The sequence below is a fragment of the Vidua chalybeata genome, chromosome 5, assembly GCF_026979565.1.
Source record: "Vidua chalybeata isolate OUT-0048 chromosome 5, bVidCha1 merged haplotype, whole genome shotgun sequence".
Taxonomy (NCBI): Eukaryota; Metazoa; Chordata; class Aves; order Passeriformes; family Viduidae; genus Vidua; species Vidua chalybeata.
In genome coordinates this window covers 51,486,324-51,507,734 of record NC_071534.1, presented here as the reverse complement: position 1 = coordinate 51,507,734, position 21,411 = coordinate 51,486,324, and the positions used below count along the sequence as shown (strand labels likewise).

General features: G+C 41.8%; 1 protein-coding gene across 1 annotated transcript; it reads left to right on the top strand.

Annotated features, from left to right (window-relative positions):
• The first annotated feature begins 4,497 nt into the window (after positions 1-4,497).
• Positions 4,498-18,583, top strand: GPR37 (G protein-coupled receptor 37). Its single transcript, XM_053944184.1, has 2 exons — positions 4,498-5,233; positions 15,823-18,583. The coding sequence occupies exons 1-2, from the start codon at positions 4,523-4,525 to the stop codon at positions 16,639-16,641; spliced, it is 1,530 nt and encodes a 509-aa protein (XP_053800159.1). The 5' UTR covers positions 4,498-4,522; the 3' UTR covers positions 16,642-18,583.
• Positions 18,584-21,411: the final 2,828 nt, after the last annotated feature.

Below are 21,411 nucleotides of genomic sequence, written 5' to 3'. Positions count from 1 at the left end.
AATGTGAAACTAGACAGGAAGAGCAATCTATACTCAGAAGCCATCAGAAGGTTTCCTAATGATGTCAATAAATGCACTATCAAAATACTAATTACAAGAAACTTACAATATTATCATTAAACTTCAAATTATTTTTGAAATTAAATTTCAAAATTTTCAGCATTTGTTTATTGTTATAGAGCTTGGCCTAACCATATACGAAACTGAATTCAAAACCAAAATTCTTCCTGTTAGTTAGAGTATGTTTATCTGCCTGAAATAAAAAGCCCAGTTATACTACATCATAGTAATTATGCTCTCTCTAAACTCAGATTTTTATAATAGAATACACAGCAAAATCCAACGAGATGTAAGAAGACAGCATAAACAAATCTACCTTTTTTATAGACAAAAAAGTTGTCCTATTAAATCTACCTAAATGAGAAAGAAGAAACAAGCACAAAGTAGCTGAGCACACTGTAGTTCAAAACCAAAAAGACAGAAGTTGTTTTGGGAAATATACTCTTTCTTCTTCAGTGATGAACTGTTGAACATTGCTAACAGTATTCTGGGCTGCAACCAAAGTGTGGCCAGCAGGCTGAGGGAGGGGATTCTGCCCCTCTGCTCTGCTCTGCTCTGGTGAGACCCCACCTGGAGTGCTGAGTTCAGCTCTGGGGACACCAACATAACAAGAACATGGGCCTGTTGGGGCTAGTCCAGAAGATAATTAGAGGGCCGGAAGGACCAAGACAGGCTGGAGAAGAAAAGGCTCCGGGGAGACCTTAAAGCACCTTCCAGTATGCAAAGAGAGCTGGAGAGAGACATTTCACAAGGACAATGGGGAATGGCTTCAAAATGAAAGAGAGTAGTTTTAGATTAGATATTAGGAAGAAATTCTTTACTGTGAAGGCAATGAGGAACAAGTTCCCCAGAAAAGTTGTTGATGCCCTGTCCCTGGAAGTGCTCAAGGCCAAGGTTGCATGGGGCTCTGAGCATCCTGGTCTATGGAAGGTACATGGCAGGAGGGCTGGAACCAGATGATCTTGAAGGCCCCTTCCCACACAAACCATTCCGTGATTCTATGAACGCTGAGGAGCAGTAAAAAGAACAGCAGCTTCTTGCTGTTTCAGCTTCTTGCTGAAACACAGTAACATGTTGAGTATTACTTATTCAGGTAATGAATACTGGAGATGTCAAAAAAACCCAGCAGTGCAGGCATTGAAAGCCTATTGATTTTTTTATCATAGATGAAATATCATAGAACACCAACAGAACAGAATGAATGTATTTGGAAACCTTTCAAGTTTATGGTTTCTTTTTTTTTTTTTTCATGTAGGAACATGCTTATTGGTGTTCCTTTTATAGATTTTGGCTGCAAAAACACCTATGAATTTTAGTTCCCCCATCTAACAGAGAAAAATGTTTTGGGTGTTTCTGGGTTGTTTTTTTTTTTCTTTCAACATGTTATAAATATAAAAGTCTGCTTGTGGTTTTCAAGATCATTTCTAGGCTGATGCATGAATTGGTAGAAAGAGTGTCAGAACATATACAACTTCTTTAGCAGAGTTGTGAAAGCCTGAATGAACTGTAGGCTGTATCAGAAAATAGTGGAGTAGAAGCTTTATTCAAGAGAAAATCTTGTCATAAAAAGTAACAGAATTATTTGAAAGACATGGGACAAATGCACCATCAGCCCCAAAAAACCCACAATGAACTCGTTCTCTAAAAAAACCCAAACAAACAAAAACTCAGAAATTGTACGCACTGCAGCAAAATTTCAAAAAATATTTCAGACTAAAGATATTTGAAAAATGCAATTTTCAGACACTAACTTTCAGTATTTAACAGCAGCAATAGTAAACAGGAGACTATCATAATGGCAAATCAACTTTTTCTAAAGCCAGCAAAAGACCTTTTTAGCTTGGCTGAATGCAATCCAAAATCAAAATTTTCTGTATGTGTTGTTTTTTGCAACAAACAAAATACTTAATGAACCACAAGAAATGCGACAAAGATAACAGTTTATAAGACTTTTCTTTGTGTTCAGAAATAATTTTTCTCCGTTATAAAGCAGGTGAAATGCCGACACTGAAAAACCTATGCACAACTCAGTTCTTATCTCACCATTACAGGATCAGTGATGTCAACCAAACACTGCTTAACCTTCTTCTTGATGATCCATATTTCTTGCAGAAGTATATAGAAGGGCAGTATGTCTGCTAGCTCCTGTCTGCTCCTTTCATATAAAAGCCAGCAGCAATAATCCCCAGTACCCTTTAAGAACAAGCAGAGAATTTATCATATCTGGTAGTAATGCCCTTTGGGACTCTTCAGGAAGAAAGGCACTGTAAATGTAAGCTCATTATCATCATTAACTCCTTTTATACACCAGCTGAGCTCAGAAGGAAGAAATAGGAGAAAAATGTAAGGGAAAAAAAGGTTAAATACATTTGCCATTCTCTTCTTTTCCTGATAGGTTTTAACACTTCCTAGTTAGTTTTTAACGTTTATAGATACCTTTATTAGATTAAACATTATTTATTAGAAATTCTTAAAATTACTTTGTGGTTTTTTTTTTTCCAGGAGATTATATTTACATTGCTATGGATGAAGAAGAGAATGGCTTGACTTGTATTTAGGGATATGCAACACAGCAGTGCCTAACTTACTACACACTCCCGTAAGCTTAGAAACAACTTATGGTTTCCACAGTTACACCTCACCTACATGTGTGAGAATGGTTTGAAAAGGAAAAACACTGTTTGTCCTGTTTGTGTTTTCTGGGTGGCTGTCACAGACATTTTTCAAAGGAAAAACAGCACAACACCTTCTCAAGTTGCAAGTTATGGGAAAAATATTAAACTTTTAAACTAGTTTGGCATAGTTTACAAAAAAAGCTCTACAAAATGGCAACTGGCAGGGGCGATGGAGAATCCTTAAGGGTACTTATAATTTTACAGAGTTACTGCATCCAAATTCGGCAAGCTGTCACCTGAATGAAATAAAAATCAGAGAAACAAGAAGAAAAAAATGTGAAGTTTAACCGACTGTACAAATGCAAGAAAGAAAACCATACACAAATGTCCATAGCAGGAAAGAAATTTGTGGAGACGCTTCTGATGCTATTCCACTGCGGGATGATGTGTGAACACCATCTCCTTCGCTCAGCCTGCTGCTTCGTTTTGCGCTCTCCCAGGGGAACACGCGCCCCTTTCTCCCCGTCCGTGGCCTCTGCCCCTGCAGCAAGGTGCCCCCGCTGCTCCTCTGCCGTCCCGCTGCCGACAGCTTCCCCCTCCGCCTGCCAGCCACCTGCCGCTCCCACCGCCCGCGGTCCGTGCCGGGGCGACACTCCCGGTTCCAGAGCAGGGCGCTTTGCTCGCCTGTCGCTCCGCTCGGTCCCGCTGGCACCCGCGGCCCGAGGAGGGCAGCCAGACGCTGAGACCGGGGCGCGCCGGTGAGCTGCAGAGAGCCGGCGGCGGGAATGCATCCCCGCCCGGGGCCGTATCCCCACAAGGGGAGCTCGGGGTCCGGCGGGGAGCGCAGGGCCCGGCCCGGCCCCACACCCGCCCCTCGCCCCGGCGGGCGGTGCCTCGGCCCCGCGGCGCCGCCGGGCGGCGCTTGCGCACTGCGGCCCCCGCGCCGCTCGCCCGCCTCTCCGGCGCGCCCCGAGAGCCGCGGTGGAGCCGGTCCGAGCCCGGCGAGCCGCTCCGGGCTGAGCGGGGCCGGAGCCGCGAGGAGCCGACAGCAGGAGCAGGGCCCGCCGTACACCAGCCCCTGCCTGCGGGGGGGCCGTGGCTGCCGCCCCTCTTCACTTGGTGCCCTCACGACTCGGGAGGCAAGAGCTGCCCCGAGGGGTCCGTCCCGGGGTTTGCCCGCCCGGCGCTGGCAGCATCTTCGGCTCCCTGGCCGTGCTCGCCGTCCTCTGCCTGCGTGCGAGTGCTTGGGGGTGCAGTGATCGATCCCGGCAGGAGTTTTGCAAAGCTCTGAAACACCTTAAGCTGTGTGCAACAACCTGTGTTCTCCGAGGTGCTGGAGATGTGGAGTTAGTGTTCGCGACCGCCCGGCGAGGGGAGGTGTTTTCCTAAAGGGACCTTTCCTGACCCGTAGAGCCACTGGGTGCCCGCGGCGGCGAGAGGACGCAAATGGGCAGCACGAGACCGGTGCGGCTGCTGGCGAGGAGGCAGCGGTCCCGGGAAAGGGCGGAGCGCCGAGGGGGGGTTCTCCCGGCGCTGCACTTGCTACATTAACTCGGCGCGTCGTAGACAGTGACACAACTTTCCGGGTCTGCCCCGGGCGTCGGCGACAAGAGGCTGCTCGCCGCTTCGCTCGTCGCGCCCCCAGCGCCGGCCGCTGCCCGCGGCGGACCCGGCGGCAGCGGGAGTCGCGCTCCGGCGGCAGCGGCGTCCTGGCTGCTCCTGACCCGGCCCCGGCCGGGCAGGCTGTCCCCGGGAGCCGGGTGGGCATGTCTCCCGTTCCCAGCTCCGCCGAGCGAGGCGGCCGCCGGGTCTGAAGGAGAGCGGGCGAGCCCCACCGCCTCCTGGCCATGCGGCCCCTCGGCGCTCCGCTCGCCCTGCTCTGCCAGGTGTTGGGCGCGTGGGCTGCCTGCGCCCTGGCCCCGGACCCCGTCGCAGCCTCTGGGCCGCCGGCGGCCCCGCAGCGCTCCCGCTCGCCGTTGGCCCCGCCGCCCCTCGCCCCGGGCCGGCGGGCGGCCGCGACGCTCCCCGGGCGCGGAGCCTTCCCTCGCGGGGCCGACGCCGCACCCGGCGGAGCGCCGGAGCCGGGCGGCAGCTGCGCGCCACGCGGGGCGGCGGGGACGGGGCGACGGCGGGCGCGGAGCAGCGAGCCCGGAACCGGCGCGGCGGCGGGGAGGGGCGGGGCGGGCGGCCCCCGCTGGCTGGCCCTGAACGGCTCGACCGGCGGCGAGGGCAGCCCCGGGGGCCGCGGGAACGCAACGGGGCGCCGCGCCCGGCTCCGCAACCCCTTCTACCCGCTGACCGAGGAGTCGTACGGCGCCTACGCCGTCATGTGCCTCTCCGTGGTGATCTTCGGCATTGGCATCATGGGCAACATGGCAGTGATGTGCATCGTCTGCCACAACTACTACATGCGGAGCATCTCCAATTCCCTGCTGGCCAACCTGGCCTTCTGGGACTTCCTCATCGTCTTCTTCTGCCTGCCGCTGGTTATCTTCCAGGAGCTCACCAAGAAGTGGCTTCTAGAAGACTTCTCTTGCAAAATCGTCCCGTACATTGAGGTAACGTCCGTGGGTGGGGATACGCGGACCCCAAGCTCCTCTCCCCACCGCTTCACCACCTGAGCCGTATGCGGGGCCGGCGCTGCTCGCCGTAATTGCTGCCGGCCCGGGGACGTGCCGGTGCGCCTTGATTCGGGTTTTCTGGGTACCCTTTCGACGGAGCGGGGCCCCGTCCCAGCCCCGCAGTGACCGGAGTCGGCAGTGGTCGCACCGGGTCCAGCGGCACCGGGATTTCTGTGGCTCCCGCTGAGTGCGTCCGGCGCTTCCTGCCACTCGCACGACTTCTGCCAAACTTTCCTTGCTTCCTGTGACCCTTAAAAACAAGTGATCTTGTCAGAATTAGATAATACGTTTTTTGCTTTGTTTATTTTACTAAAGTGAAGATGAGTCAGGAAAACGGAAGGGCTTGAGGTGATCGCTTGTTAAGGAGGTGATTGTAAAAAGTACCATCAATGGGATGTCTGGGCTCTTAACTTATATTTCCGCGTTCAAATCTCACGTTTATTTAGCTGCTGGTTTGTTTTGGGTTTTTTTGTTTTTGGTTTAGTTTGGGTTTTTTTTGCTTGTTTGTTTGTTTTTTGGGGGTTTTTTTTGGTGTTTTTTTTTTTTGTTTTTTTTTTTTTTTTTTTTTTTTTTTTGAGTTGTTTTTTTTTTGGGTCTTTTTCTTTTTTTTTTTTTTTTTTTTTTTTTTTTTTTTTTTTGAAAGACACCAGCTCCGTTTAAACTGCAGCTTCTTGGCAGTTGTTCAGCGGCTCTGTCAAAGAAGCTCTCAGACAGCTGGCCACAGTCCTGCCGGCAGTGCTCAGGTTGTCTGCTTTATTTATTTACTGGAACTGAACACTGAGGCTTGCTGCTACGCTGGTAGCCTGGAGTTCTGGCTGGCTCTCCTGTATTCCCAAAACCTTACGTCCAACATTATTCTGTAACTGAGAACTGGGGAAACAACTGGTGGTTCTCTTGTCCTAAGAACGAGCTATTAGAAACGAAACCCAAACAAACAAACAAACCCTCTATCCCCCTCCCAAAAAACCCTCAAATACCCAAGCTGTTATTAATACAGAGAGTATCAGTTTCAGCAGCTCATTAGTACACAGTAACACAGAATGTCAAATGATCCTATGATATTTTAAAATGTTAAAAAATATGTGTGACCTGTGTAGCCGTAACACTGACGCTGCTTCTTTCATCTGTTTAGTTTATTACTGGTGGGATTGGACAAAGGGTGGAGCTGTGCTACACTTAGTTGAATTCTAGGCCAGTACTATACCACTGCATTTAAAATACTCAGAGTACACTTAAGTGATTTGCATTTAAGAAGACATGATGCAGTAAATATGTATTTATTGAGAAATTGATAGTGCTTGAATCCTTTAAAAGTCCTGAAATGGATTCTGGGCCTGCTGTGTTAACCAATAAAATAAAAGTGACCATTTTAAAAGTAACCATTTCATTTAAAATATATAGTGCAGTTTGTGTTTCAAGGACTTTCATGTGCCATTTCATGCTTCCTAACCCTTTTTTGGTGCATCCACATGCAAAGTTGAAATAGATCAGTAGTTTAAATGATTTGTGTGGCCACACTCTTCCTCAAAATTAGTTGCTTATGCTTTGCAGCTTTGGGCACTAAAGAATTTTTCAAACTGAAAGTAGTTCAGCTGAAATGTAGTTGCTGAAATTCAAAACTGTAATCCAAAAAAAATATTCAGCTGCTGCTATATGCCATTATAATTGAATGTTACCTTATTTTTTTCCCTTTAAAGTTCTGTGGATGTCTAGAGTTGGTCTTATTCAAGAACTAGCACCAGTCCAGTCAGGATAAACTGGTAGCTTGGTCCCTGTAATAGGCTAAATTAATACTGGTGTCTAGAAGTAAAGCATTTTCCTTGTCCTCGAGGAAGTACAATTAACTTAGTTCTTAAGTTAAGTTCTTGAGAACTTAAGTTCTTATTTCTTAGTTACAAATATAAAGAGGTCTAGCCTTAGGGTTCTGTGTTGCTCCCAGAATTGTATATTTTTTGCTCAGTGGTCATTAAATATAATACTCATGCATGTAAAGTATGTTCATCACCTTAAGAGGAGTAAGTAAAAGGTTGGATTTCCATCTCTGTAAACTGCGGCAATGAGTGGCAGATACTGAACACTAGTGGATCATGAATCTCCCTCTACAGTTCACCTGGAGCCTGGAACGAAGGACACTGTCCTATAAATCAGGATTTGACCCTGCTGAGGCAGAGAAGGCAGTTAGAGCAAAGGTTCACCGCTTTCCAAGTGTTGATTTAACCTCCTAGGCTTTACACAGTGACACTGACACAACCGGGGGCAATGCAGATGTGTAGCATGTCATGAAATCCATGCCATGCACAGCTGCTGCTCCTTGCTCTGTCAAGGATTGTTTACAGCAGTACATTCATCTGACAGCTGAACAAGACTCTCTTTTCCTTTGTAACTCACCTGGGCAGGCCCATCTTCTTCTCACACAGAGGGAAAGGGTGAAGTCTTCTTAGCTCCTTGAGAGGAAAGCTCAGGAGAAGTTTCCAGACCTTTGTGGAATACAAATAGAATCATCTTCCTGAAGATGGACACATTTTAACCTCTTGTCTGTGTTTTCTATAAGTTTGCACAGCGTTTAGTTCTTTTAAGGGTCTCTTGGTTCCATCTTTTCATCTCTTTTTTTTTTTTTTTTTTTTGCATATGCTATTTGGAGAGAGAGCTACATGTCTCACCTGGGTTTGTAGATGCAGAAATATCTCAAGCATCAAAACCCCTTATTGACCTGAGTCTTCTGTCATACCAGCTTTTACTCTCAGAACTAGAGAACAGGGGATGGCTGATTATCCACAGCAAGTGATTATCACAGCATTTTAACATAATTCAAACATGCTTTGTGTTGTTTGAAGGTTTCAAGTGATCCCAGGGAAATACCTTGAATTTCTTAGTTCAGCCTCTTGTGGCCAATTGGTTTTTATTTATGCTGTTTTATGGCTATTGTGTAGAATTCCAACAAAGCATCTGTTGCTAGTGATAACACATATGCACACACAGTCTGGGGAAAATGTTTTATGATATCTTCCTGCACATTTCTATAGGTAAAGACTGAGCTTCCAGCAGTAGAATGTCTTCACAAATTTAATTTAAAGGGCAGTTTTCCCATACCTAATAAAGATCTCCTATGACAAGTACATTAAGTAGTAATTTCACCTATTATTATTACCACTTGTAACTTGTAACTACTAGTTTTGAGTGTACTGAAAAGGAGAAGGGAATTTGAACAACTGATGCAGCTACTCTGCCTGTAAGGATGTGTGAAGATGTGGTTCTCCTTTGCCATTTTAATACTCTGCCACTTTTCTGCATGGTTCAGAAGTCAAAGTTTTGGCATGCATGTCTGAAGTGTTTACCTGCACACTGTTTGTTTTGTCTTTCATATACTTTTGTCATTATTACTCAGAATCAGGAGACATGAGGTAAATGACAATAGAAAGACAATGAATTTGGCTAATTCCAGCTATGTGGAATCCTTTTAGTTTTGTTGAAAGCAGTCAGTCTGTTGAACTTTTGAATATAGTTCCAGTTTCCCTACTTACAGATTTAGTCTAGGCCTTAATAGAAAGAAATATAAATGTAGACAAAATCTGTACTGTGACTGTGCTTTTAAGTATTTTACAACTGTTAGTCATGTGAAGTTGCATTCTTTTCTTTATTTTATTTTAATGCTGAAAGCCAGTAAAGAAGACGTTAAATAAGTTGTTTAAGGCCCAAAGCAACTTGCACAAGATGACAAATGGATTCTGTCAGGTAGGACTAGAAACCTTCTTTCAGGCTTAAGAAGGAACTTTGCTTGAGTTGTGTGCATTTTGCTCTTGGAGGTTGCACAAGAAGCTTTATTTGAGGGGGTTGCATTCTATGCCAACAGATTGAATCAAGCTACTTATAGCCAAGTAAGGGTTTAGAATTGAGGAATGGTCTAGCAGATGCTGATTTACCATCCTGTGCAGTCCAGAACAGAGCGAGAAGTTGATGAGGCCAGTGTATGGTACACAGCCCTGAATTCTGTGCTAGTAAACATGAGGCCCTCTGCCCCTCCCATACACCTCACAAGGAACAGAAGGACAGAGTTTGTGGTGTCCTCATCTGGACCATATCATGCATACAAGATTGGTGTGATTCTGGAGCAGGCTGACAGTAAAAGCCTTTGAAATCTGATGCCCAAACTCTGCATGTGCTTTTGGCAATGAATTTGTGGCATCGCTCCTGTTTCTTGTGGGCAAGTTCCAGCTCAGGAAAGCTATCACAATTAGTATTCTTAGTGGAAAGCATAAGGATTGATTTGGACTGAAATATGAATTGCTCTCTTTCCCTGGAGCTGATCCTCCAGGGCAATTTGAGGTGAGGCTTTTTCCCATTTCTCTTTTACTTGACAGAGGTAAGCAAGAAGCACAGAGAAAGTGGCCATTCTCTGCCTCTTCCAAAGCTGTGAGAAGAGATTCCTATTTTAAGTTTCACTGTAGGGAAGCAAATACATTTTTAATGGGAGTTTATAAAAGCTGTGTATTATCTGTCTTTTCTGTGTCTTTTGATGTGCAGCATTTTCTTTATGTCTCTTTGACTGTAGTCAGAGCTATGCTCCTGAACCTCCAGTGAGTGAGTCCTCTGGGTCATAGACAAAGACAGAGATGTTTGCAGTTTCAAGGCTTCATCATGAGAGTTTTCTAGGGCAATGGCTTGATGTATCTTTAACTGAGCAGAATATCTTCAGTGCGTATCACACAATAAATAATTATTTAAAACTGAAGTGTTAATATGTCTCTGCCCTTTAGGTATAAATAGCATGATGATGATAGCTGCCATGTTGGTTGTTCTCTCAGTCTTTCTTTCGTCTGCAAATCCTGTCCTTAGGATCTTCTAAATTTTTGCTTTTGGCTAACCTTTGCCTGTGGCATTTCAGCATGGAAATGAATTTGTGTCAGAGTAGGTTTAAAATTGGGTCAGTAATATTTAAGTTACATATGTGTGGAGAGGAAAAGGCAATATCTGTGATGCCAGCTCTACTGACTCTGCTCTGAATACTAGCATGTAATTTCTCCATATGACAGGATTTTTTCTGCAAAAAGAGGAAGTGGTAGATTTCTATCTGTAGTTCCATATTGCTACTATTAGGAACTAGTGCAGGAGTCCCTTGTGGAATGTGATGAGAACTTGATCCTCAGTGGAGAGTGACACAGAAAAAAGAAAAAAAAATTACCTATTTGGTAGCATGGTAGATTGCAAACAGGAAAATGAACAAAAATGAAATCCTTTTGTGTTTTGTGATATTTCCAAGCTTCTGGATAAGCATGTGATGTACTAGTGAGTATTTTCAGTGCCCTGTTAGTCTGTTGGCTTTTGCTTCCAGCAGTACTCAAGAGTGGTGCATGGAAGTGGATTCTGATTCTAAACAGTATATCTTATGATATACAGAAGTGCAAGATATTAAGAGTAAATATCACATAAAGCATGTGTGCTTTGTGTCTCCTTGGTGTGAATGTTGATAGTACTTCAAAGGAAGCAACAGTATTGTACCTGTTATTCCATGTGTGTACAATCATCTCTGTGATAGTAGATTTCAGAATTATCATCTCGTCTTTCACATAGGTGATGCAGATTTTTATTTGGAATGCATAAGGTAATTGCTGATGTCAGAGCTATACCCTGGCCCCAGATCTTCTTAGCCACTAAATTATTCTTCAGTGTTTAGTCTTCAATTAGTCTTCAATTATTACCACACCACAGTAGTGTTTTCACTGCATGACTCTTCCTTATTTTAATGCATAAAGCCATAAATGTTTAATAGCACTTCTTGTGAAAAATACAGATATATTTTTGTTCTTTTTAAATAATGACTGTTTTTCTTGGTTTTGTTTTGGGGTTTTTTGGGGGGAGTGGGGTGGGACTTTTTTATTAAAAGAACAGAAATCTAGATAAATATTACATAATTGTTTACAATGGGTTTATCTTTTATTTTGCAGTAGTCTGTTCTTATTACTGGAGTCTGTACTGTAAGTGTAGAGTAGCACAAAAAACGTATTGCAGTCTGTGCTAAATTTATTTGTTTATTTTAGGGAAAACTGACAAATCTACAGGAGTCCCCCTGGTATGTTGCATTAACATGTTCAAAAGCTATGAAATTTAATGTGGATGTGGAACAGCCATAAGAAAATTTTAAACTATAATGGCTTGATGAATAAAAAGTAATTTCTATGATATAACAGGAATGGATATAGAGAGTTTACAGGGTGTCACTGATAGCTCAGAGGTGGCTTGGATAGTAGTCACCAACCTCTTCTGTAGTTCAGCTTTCCCATTACAATGGGAAAATATTTTGTATACCCATCTCATCTTGTAACAAAGGAAGAGTACCATGTAGTTTTAAGAAATTCTTTGCTATCAACATAAAATATATTCTGTCTTAGAAACGTCAGCTTCAGCTGGTAGAAGGGTCTACTTCTTATAACACCTTTATTTTAACTTGTTCAATATAAGCATAGTCTACATTGTTTCCACTCACTTCTTCATCAGAATGGTCACTCTCATTTCCAGCCTGGAGTTGCTCAGAGCTGGTTGATTTCCATTCTGTTACGCTCACTGTCTTTTGGCTTAAGTAATTTTGGCTTAAGTAACTTTTGTATCTCATCATAGATTTTTTTTTTGTAGATAGCAGCTATATCACTTGTTCTTTGCCTCACTGGCTGGAATGACCCAACCTCTCTTTTTATATTCACTTACAGAATTTGATCTTTGTTGGTCTTTTCACCCAAGTCACCTTTTCTGATTTTGTTTCTGGTTTTCATTACTTTTGACTGGAAATTAGTGGGACAAAATTGAGTCTTATTTCCACAGCCATAACTCACTGTAATACATCTACACTGCTCTGCTGGTTAGCCAGAGTCTCTGCTCCTGGAAGCCAGGGCCAAGAGCTGTGGGACCACAGCCAGGAGAAGAAGTAGGGCAGGCCAGGAAAGGCCTGGGAACATTTTGGTAATTTTAAAGTTTGTGAAAGGCAAACCAGTGTGTTGGAAGAGCGGACAGGAGAACAGCAATTATGCTGAGCATTTCATGAGCTCACTATTGTTCTCTGTGGCCTCAGTTCCCCAAATGAGTTTTGACACAGTTGACTAACTAGCTGGTGAGCTAATGACCGAAGGTTTATGCAATGTCTTGAAGGGGCATCACAGTGCCCACTAACTCTGTCAAGGCTTTTAAAAGAGCAACAGTGTTTAAAGAGATTATTTTGTAACAATAATGTCTTCTTCTGTGTGTGTGCTGTAGCTAGCAATCCCTTCAACAGCAGTTCTCTGCCAAAATGGTGTGGGTATCTCCTCAAAGCAGGGGTTCCTTCACCACTTCCTCAGAGCAGATTGATGGTCATTCAGTTGGAAATTTAGGGACTTTTCTGATTTCATGTAGTAAGAGAAAGTCGTAAAATTATGTCATCCTGAATGTCTAGAGACTGCAGGAGAATCTTCAGTGGACAATAGGAAAATAAACCAGACAACTAAGTGATGATCAAAAACTACTGAGCCTGAGTTGCTCATTTCCTGTCAGGTTGGTGGAATTAAGATTGGAACAGCATATCAGACACTCAGCTGTTACAAAAAGAACGCCATTAAACTCCGTGTGGCCTTGCACCACTTCACGATTTGTTAATTTGTGCTTTACCTTCTCCCTGTCCAATTAATGATCTTAATTCTGTAGTTATTTCAAGGCAATATAACACCAGAAAAGAAAACTTCTCTGATTTTTTTCACACTTTCAGCTTTACTCTAATTATTAGTATGACTGGTATGAAGAAACACACCTAAAGTGAAATTGTGTGAACATACAGAATGCATGTCCCAGTTCTCACACATAGGTTTTGAGCAGTACCCATTGATTTTGCTGGCTATTGCTCATAGTCTGCTGTGTGGAGTAAGTAATGCAACCCTTGAATTGCTCTACTGCATTTATGCAAGTCAGCTGGAGTGAATCCATGATCATCTGCTTGAGTGTTTTTGTGTGGTTTATGTGAGCTTTTCCATGGCATCACTAACTCTGCTAATCAACAGAAAATATGAAACTCTTGCTTGTTCTAGGGAAACACTGGCTTTGTTTAGCTTGTTTCATCAGTAAATCCACGGGAGGGTTTTCAAAGCCGCCTTCCAGTATTCTTAGTTGTTTCCTCTTGCTGTATTTCCCTGTTTTAAGCCTCCAAGTTGCTGGTCAGTTAATGTGACAGGAACCCCGTAGGTTATGTTTCTTCATGGCAGACGTGTCTTCTTTCATTAGCCCAGCCCTAACAGCTGCAGAGTTTAATGTCTTGGCCACTGTGTAACAGTCTGTTTGCAATGAAATGCTGAAGCAATACAAGTGTCTGCCTTGGGGTGGGGGGAGGCTCATGCCAGAGCTAAAAGGAAACATCTTAATGTACAGAGGCTCAGGTTTTCTTCTGTTTTGCTGATTTTTATTTCAATCCCTGTTCATTTCCAGATCTCAGTTATTTCCCTGTCTCTTATAATTGTAGCAAGCTGAGTCCAGACCCTTTTGTTATTCATGTTGCATGTTAAGGCTAAAGGTTTTGCTGTCACTAAGAGATTTGAAGACTGCACACACATTTAAATATTTTGGAAACAAAGTTGCTAATCTCAAATTTAAAAATCTGACTCTGAGCTGTGATACAGGAAAATCATATTTCATTAGCAAAGTTTATCACTGTTCATTAAGATTTCCCTGTAACTATTTTTCTTTGAATGTTTTTATTTTTTTGCTGTCTTTACCAAGCATTCTTTGAATCTTGTCAGACAATTAAACTTCCAAATCAATGGTTGCCTATTAAAAATCTTTACAGTAGTGCCTTGTCATTATTAAATATTTCTGCAGGTTAATTAGTAAGAGATTGCATATTACTTATTCCATCTTTTAGGAAGCTGCTTCAAAGAATTCTCCAACCAAGCCAACATCTTGCAGTTGTAATTCCAAGTGCCTTATATTTTTCAGTGATAGTCAATTTTAGCAATTTGATATGGCCATTAAATATTGAAGGTCAAAATTAATGATACACTTATATAATTGTGCATAATTGTGCTATCTATCTTTGGAGAACTTTTTTCAGAGATGCATAAACAGTATTATTTCAATATTATGGCGGAAATCAGAAAGTGTTTCTTAAAGTCTGCCTATATGAAATTTAAATATAGCATTGCACATCAAATTTTGATAAGCAAAATTATAGTGAACTGCCTAATATTACTTTACTATTTCCCAGTTAATTGCAGAGATATGGTTCATTCATTATAAAAGTAAGCATTCTTTACATTTATTAGTGATATTATTTTACTCTTTTTTTCTTCACAACACATCAACACATTTTCAGCATAACATGTGTATGCAAGAAAATAAGTGAATTAAAATTCAACAGGGCACTTAGTCTTTCTCCAATTGATGTTAATAGGAGTTCTGCTTTAAATTTGAACTGAAGTTAAATTTATTGCTAATAGAATTAGGCCAAAATATATGTAGTCATCTTGCAAATTTATTTTAGGAAATTAAATTATAAACAGGATAAAATTATAGGAAATGATGTTTCATGACAGCACAAATTTCTGTTCATGCATAAAATAATGATTATTAAAGCTAGAGAATGTAAGCATTGCTCTGTACTTGTTCCTCACAGTATATAATTGACAGCTCTCTCCAATCCATCTTTTAATCATTTAAAGAATGAAACTTCTTCCATTTCTCCTGGCCTACAGTACACTCTCCCACAGAATGTTCCCTATGAAATTAAGCCTGGGATTTTCTTGATTTTTTTCTAAATGAAATATCGACTGTTGGTTATATGGAGCCTAACCACTGTAGTGAAGATCAGTTTTGCACAGGCTCTGGAAGTCTGAGGATTTCAAACACAGTTTCTTCGAACTTATGGTGGGGGATAACTTTATGCGCCTACATCCCATCAAAATTTTGGTTAAAAGTCTAAGTCCACAAAAATACTTGTTGGATCCTACTCAATTCAGTAGATTCCTCACCCCCAGGGTTTCTGTGTTTTGTAGATATGGAAGGTTTAATGTTTTGATCCCCTGCATGCATAATGAACTTGTTATGTGGTCATAACTTCTGCTGAAGGAAGACTATCCTATGTCTCCCATTTTGACTTAAAATTCCAACCCCTGTGGTGGAACCTGTCTTTCTGAAAAACAGAAAAAAGTGGGGCAGGAAACAGTTTACTTTTAAATTTTAGTCAAGTCCTCTATATTTTTTTTTCCACTCAGTGTTGCACAGATGCTTACTTGGATCTCCAGGAGAGGTTAACACCAAGCTGGAATAAGAATTTGTAGGCAAAAAAATAGAAGCATGTACCCTTTTTGGAATGCATGTTGGGTGATAGCTCAGCAAACACTGGAAGCTAAGTGCTGTCTGTGATGCTTCTTTTGATGGTGCCCAGCACCACGGTGCTCAACTGCTTCTCTTCCTCACCCCCTTTTTTTTCCTCATTTTTCCCTTTTCTCCCCCACATTTTTTTTAACCTCCCCCAGACAGCACCTGTATTAATCTGTGCTGCCTTTCCTCCTTCTCAGGTGGCCTCTCTGGGAGTCACCACATTCACGCTGTGTGCTCTCTGCATTGACCGGTTCCGTGCAGCCACCAACGTGCAGATGTATTACGAGATGATCGAGAACTGCACCTCGACCACGGCCAAGCTGGCCGTCATCTGGGTGGGCGCGTTGCTGCTGGCCCTGCCGGAGGTGGTGCTGCGCCAGCTGGCCAGGGAGGACCCCGATTACAGCGGCAGCCCCCCAGGCGAGCGCTGCGTGGTGAAGATCTCCACGGCCCTGCCCGACACCATCTATGTGCTGGCTCTCACCTATGATGGGGCGCGGCTCTGGTGGTACTTTGGCTGCTATTTCTGTTTGCCTACCCTGTTCACTATTACCTGCTCCCTGGTGACAGCGAGGAAAATCAGGAGGGCAGAAAAAGCCTGCACAAGGGGGAACAAGCGACAAATTCAGCTGGAAAGTCAGATGAACTGCACAGTGGTGGCTTTGACCATTTTATATGGATTTTGCATTATTCCTGAAAACATTTGCAACATTGTGACTGCCTACATGTCCACAGGGGTCTCTCGACAGACTATGGACCTCCTGCACCTCATTAGTCAGTTCCTTTTGTTCTTTAAGTCCTGTGTTACCCCAGTTCTCCTGTTCTGTCTCTGTAAACCTTTCAGCCGGGCCTTTATGGAGTGTTGCTGCTGCTGCTGTGATGAATGCATCCAGAAGTCTTCCACAGTGACGAGTGATGATAATGACAATGAGTACACCACAGAATTGGAGCTCTCCCCATTCAGTACCATTCGTCGTGAAATGTCGACTTTTGCTTCCGTGGGGACTCACTGTTAATTGACCTTAGGACTTTATTTCCTGCATCTTTTTCCTTTTTCTTTTTTTTACTTCATATTTTTTTGCTTGAAGCAAAATGCAGGAAAACAAAATCACTGTTAAAAAGTACTCTTAAAACCAATCTGTATTAACAGTCATGCTTTGGAAAATAATTTCTTTGGTTATTAAAAGGAAAGAAAGAGAGAGAGAAGGACAGCCAGCACTCAGTTTTAAATCATGAGATTTTGTATGGTGCTAGGATTTCATTGGTTGAGGAGGAGCATCCATATCAATCCGTTTTTATTTAATTCTTTGGTATTTTTTTTTTTTATAATCACTGTAAAATGATTATGTAGACATTGTGGGCTTTGCAAGGTGTTTTCATGTAAAAGATGTGGTGGAAAGTATTTGAAGGTAGTTTTAATCCAATTACTGTACACTATTTTGAGAGGACTTGGGCTTCAGAGAATTTATAAAGTAGCATAAAAATAAATGAGGTTTTATTCTTTAACTTGATTGTCAATCTACATTTAACAAAGACAACTATGAGTAATATTAAATTCCTTTAATAAGTAAAAAAAATCTCTGCATATCATAATTTAGGTGGCAATATTTAATTAACAATTGAGTACTTACACTTGGAGGATATAATTAGAGTGTTTAGGGAAGATGGTTACAATGATACTAGATTTATAGGAGTGGGCTTTTTTAATGTTATATTATGAAGGTTCAATGTGCCTCGTTGAAAATTTTCTTCTTAACCTGCAGGTATACAAAATACTGAGTTATTTTATACTTTTTACCAAGAAACACTCACTTTATCACTGAATTTTGTCTTGTGTGATTTCAAAATCAAGATTCTTTCCAGTATGCTATTGGTTTTACATTGAGTTTATGTCCTTCATCTCTGTATACATAGCTCCTACTGGCTTCAGTGAGAGTCTCATTGCAGAGAAAGGCATTTTTTTGCCAGAGGTTTGCTGACAATAAATGTGAGGGACTGAAACATGTGGAGAGTGAATTCCTTCTATTTTAAAAGGTATAAACACACTTGGAGACTTGGGGCTTGACCTAGAGCTCATGGCATTCAATGGAGAGGTTTCCATCAATTTCAGAGAGCTTTGAATCGGACTGGCATCTCCTATTTGTTCTGGGATGTGTAACATGAATATTAATCACAGGGGCTCTGTGTGCTGGTTCAGAACCATGCTGCTCTCACAGAGACTGCTATTCACTAGCAGCTCACAGCTCTGAAGCTGGTTTTGAGAGCCACTGTGTGTTTTCCCGATGGCTTCTTGCTGTCTACAGAGTTGTTAAAATGAGGGTATGTCAACACTGTCAGCAACAGTGTGATATAGTAAAATCCAAAGTTGTTATAAGCAAGCCAGGCTTATAACAGTCTCCAGGAGACTGCAAAATGCCTCTCCTTACCAGCAGAGCTTATATCCCCACTCTTGGCTGAAGCAGACATTCTGTTCTTGGCAGGCAAGCTCGCTTATATTTACACTGGGCAGCAGGCTGAAGAGTAGACACAGGCTGAGAAACAGAATATTTTATAGATAGCTTGTATTTTAATACTAATTAAATAAGTAATGCAGCTGTATTGAGCAGAAGGAAAATCTCATGCATTCATGCTTTGAAATTAACAGTGAGTATAACAGATGCAGTCTTACCTTCCTCTTGACACCTGCCTAGATATATGTTGAAGAGCTTCCTGTAACTTCTGGAAAGGACTCTATTTTTTTTTGTAGATTCCAGACTTAATGTGTCTAATCTTGGTGATATTCTTGGGCAAGCAGTATTTATTCTTTTTCTTTACCATTTTAACCTATAATAATTTCAACTGAAAAAAAAACCCAGTTGAAATTAATTAATATGAATATGAATCTTAACATATATACATGTGAGTTCTTCTTCTGACTTTTGAATCAGATAGTGGGCCCTAGCAAGGCAGTCTGCTTTAACCACAGGTATAGTGGTTAAACAGGTATTTGTTTCTGCTTAGAACTTGAGAAAATACCCAAGTTTTTAAAGTCCTGTTTAACCTGCTCAATCACTTCTGAAGATGGGAACTGCTCCTTCCTTACAAAACCTTTCATTGACTTGGCTTTGCCTGATTACATTCAATAAAGTATGAAAGGGATTAAAGAGAAAAGATGGAAGCAAAATCTTCCTCACTTTGCTGCCTGTATTTCCTCAAATACATATTGCCAGCTCTGCATTTTGATTTTTACTATTCTCTTTTATGTGCCAATATTTATAAAGAATGGGAATAAGACTCCCTTTTTTTTTTCCTTGCTGAGAGAACTGTTTCCCTCAGTTTCTGTTACAACAGGGGCTCAAGGATCTTGGAAAAGAACAGAAGAATGGGAGGAAGCACTTTAAAAGAAACAAATAAAAAACCCAGAGAATTTACTTGGAAATATTAAATGATCACATTTTGCTATTTTAGGTTCAAGAATGCACCAGGACATGAAATGTCCCCATTGTTTGTATATAAGGTGCTTCCAGCTTTCCACTCAGCACTGGGCATGTGTGAGCTCTGCTAAGGACTGTCTCTAGCTCACAGGTTACATGTTCTGTGTCCCAGAGAGGTGCATTTGCTTCTGCATTTAAACATTTCCACAATACATGTATGATAATCCTGGAAAAATCCCCAACCAACCAACCAACTGACCAACAAAAAACCAACAAAACCAGACCAAACCAACAAAAACTCCAAATACATACCCAGCAAAAAAACCAACCCCTACACGAAATGATGTAAGAAGTCATTGGAGAAGACAGGGTCTGAAGATCAGTGATGCTGTGTTTGTAAATGCGCCTTTTTCCTTGTGTGGCAGAACATTCTCCAGCTAATGGGGCTTCTTTCTACCCTGTGTAACCTTGCCTTTTCTGCTGCTGAAAGAGCATTTTTCACAGCTTTTTTCTCTGCCTTGCAATGGATTACTGTAGCAATTTGACACCCTTTTATTCTAATTTGTTCTCTAAATTGGTTAAACTAATACCTCATTAGCAATTTGTATTGTCACAGCCATTCAAGTGTCATGATAAATGATTCCTTATGTTAAAGATGCAGTACTGCATTGCATTTCTTCCATCCAACTTTTGGGGCTGATGCTCTGAACTCTTGAAATTTTCTTGTGTTTGCTTTTTTTACTTTCTTTAATATTCTTCAATATTAAATAATAATTATTATTATAATAATTAAGAAGCTGCTTGTGTCTGGTTTGAATCCAGTTCTGTCAGACAATTCTGCCAGAGGGAATTCGATGACTGAAGATTTGCTTATTGCAAAGATTTAATTTTTTACCTAAAGAAACTTGCAGAGCATGGTGATCAACATAGAAGAGTGATGAAATGGAAAATCAGATTGTAAGGTAGGAAAACCTTATACCTTTCAGGTATGTAAGCCTTTAATACATTAGCACTAATTGTCCCAGCCCCGGTTCCATTGAGAAATTCAAAACCATGAAACTCTAGTATGTATTTCAGTATCTCCAATGAAAACATTTCATGACCTGTATCAAAAGATAACTGTGTAGGCCAAAGTACAAATGGTAAATTATTGAGTAATATCTCTTAGAAGAGATCTCTTATTTTACCACTTCCAAGATAAACTCCTACATTCAACCTTAAATAAATTCTGTGTTTGAATTATGTCAGTGACTTGCTCAGCTCCTGTTCTGTCATTGAGACTGTGATGTAAGCTTCCACATCTGCTGCTCCAGCAGCTCTGGGAATGGCTCCTAAAGACACTACAGAGGTTTCCAAGCATGTTGTCCTGCATCTCTTTGTAAGAATTTGTGTGATGTTAGGCTCCATGGTGAGACTGTTCTATTGTGCTCTTGGCACTCAGAAGCAAACTAGATTCTATAAAATGTGAATTGCTATTGAAATTCTGAGTAGCTTACCCAAATTCATTAAACAACAAGAGTATTCAAAACCTCTCCTAGTATCTGTAAGCCATTGTCTTAGCCACAGTGTAAATACATGCAACTTGCCCTGTGGGTGCCTGACTGCTCTTGATGTGCTGGGATCACTGAGCTGCTTCTGGGCTTTTTTTGCCAGGTGGCATTAACAGAACTCCCAAATCACTTAAATCATCCCCTTGTTATTGTGCTGGAACTAAGACTAAAGGCAAAACTTGCTCAAAATGAGTCTGTCTCCTTAGCAGGGCTCTCTCTTTTCTGTGCATGGAAAGCACGTCTAAGGTTACAGGCTGTCAGTGGATACAGGCTTAGCACAGCAGCATCAGCATGTATGTGTTTGTGCATGTTCTGATGAATCAAAAATTTAGGTTCTGTTATTTCTATGATGGAAGAGCAAGATTCAAACCCCTGCTCTGCTTAATTTATAGGTGAGATTTGAAATTTGGTGGTTCAACATGCCATCAGAAAGGCATAACTGCTGTAGTAATAGACACACTGGTGTTATTACAAAGGGGAGAACCTATAAGAAGTAAACTGCCTGCAGAAAGCTGATTCATCTTACTTCTTTAAGAACCTAGACTTAATGATTTGCCCAAATTGCAAAGGCAAATAGGGAACTTGAAGTGGATCTGCTATGTCATGACTTCTTATGTCTGCATGCTGAAACGATCCTTATTTCCTCGTGTCACTGAGATATGTGATTAGGAGGAGTTATAACTTTCTTCCTTCTTTCTTTTTCTATGAAAAGCTCAACCAAAGTCAATGTGAGCAGATTATATGAATCATTAAAACTTAATGGTATTCTACATGTACTGTCTCAGTCTTCAGGAACTGTATTTTTTCACTACTGTTTTGTATT